The sequence below is a fragment of the Sinocyclocheilus grahami genome, unplaced genomic scaffold (assembly GCF_001515645.1).
Source record: "Sinocyclocheilus grahami isolate Dianchi unplaced genomic scaffold, SAMN03320097.WGS_v1.1 scaffold204.1, whole genome shotgun sequence".
Lineage (NCBI taxonomy): Eukaryota > Metazoa > Chordata > Actinopteri > Cypriniformes > Cyprinidae > Sinocyclocheilus > Sinocyclocheilus grahami.
Window position 1 is genome coordinate 1,282,837 of NW_015505383.1, and position 1,304 is coordinate 1,284,140.

At 30.9% G+C, this 1,304-nt stretch overlaps 1 protein-coding gene across 1 annotated transcript in view; it reads right to left on the reverse strand.

Moving 5' to 3' along the window:
• LOC107595573 (GTP:AMP phosphotransferase AK3, mitochondrial-like) overlaps positions 1-1,304 on the reverse strand; it is a 9,895-nt gene that overhangs the window by 6,534 nt on the left and 2,057 nt on the right. The window contains exon 2 of the mRNA XM_016286008.1: positions 10-53. Within this exon, the coding sequence (XP_016141494.1) occupies positions 10-53 (44 nt within the window). The remainder of the gene's footprint in view (positions 1-9; positions 54-1,304) is intronic.

Below are 1,304 nucleotides of genomic sequence, written 5' to 3' on the forward strand. Positions count from 1 at the left end.
ATCGGGAACCAGCTGACCCTGATCGATGCACGACTTCATCAGGAGACCCAAATCTGCCCAGGTGCACGAGAGATGCTCAGTTATTCAATGATGACAGAAGGAATTCAGAAATGAATACAGTCAGTATGTATCCAATTCAGTGAACATTATTTAAATGTGTTATAAATAGCTAATACAATTGTTTACAGGGATATGATTCATCTGCCAATCATCATTAAAAAAAACATTTTGGTGTTAATTTTATTATTTGAAATACTGCCAAACGTATCAGTGATGAACATTTAATTCAATTCATTAGTTCAAATATGAAGGCTGTCAGGTTTAACATTAACATTATAGAATCATGTGACCTTTAGCTTAGCTATTAACTATTAAAACTCCAATGAAATTAAGTGTGACTGCTACAATGAGCTTGTACTAACTTATATAAGCAGCTCTACACATTGTACTAACTTTTGAATAATCGCCCTGTGACCCATTGTGACATTTCTGTGTAGTGCTAAAGATTTTAGGCCTATAATGCTAAGATTTGGAATTTGAATTTTTTTTAAAGAAATTCATACTTTTAGTCAGCTGTTGAAAATTCAGCTTTGGCATCACAGGAATAAATTACATAACATATTGCATAAAACTTACATAAAGTATATTAAAATGAACAACTGTTATTTAAAATTATTACTGTTTTACTATATGTAAAAACATTAAAAAGTCTTACCGACTCTAACATTTGAGTAGTAGTGTACGTACTGCACATGGGGTTTTTCTACCATTTTTAATCATATTTTCAAAAGCACGTTTTGAACTGTTTCATCGTGAACTCCTCGTGCATTTCAGTTTAAAAAATGAATAAATAAATAAAACAAAAAAAGCGTTGTCTGCAAGCTTATTGACCCGTCTTACCTCTATCTAAACGCGTAAAGTGCAATGTCTCCAAACTGCTGTGCACTACGTTTTGAAACGCATATTAAAATAAACAACTGTTATTTTAAATTATTACTGTTTTACTATATTTAAAAACATTAAAAAGTCTTACCGACTCTAACATTTGAGTAGTAGTGTACGTACTGCACATGGGGTTTTTCTAACATTTTTAATAATATTTCAGTTTTTTCACAGTTGGCCCTGCAACGGACAATATTATTTTCAAAGTTCAGATAATTAATGTATACCAATTAATATGAGCTCATAAAAACGGCAACAAAATTTACACAAACTATTCAACAAATAGGTTTGGATTAAGCAATTCTTGAAATATAAAATCAAAGAGATATTCTTTATAAAAGTTAAGAGTCAACCACGCCTAC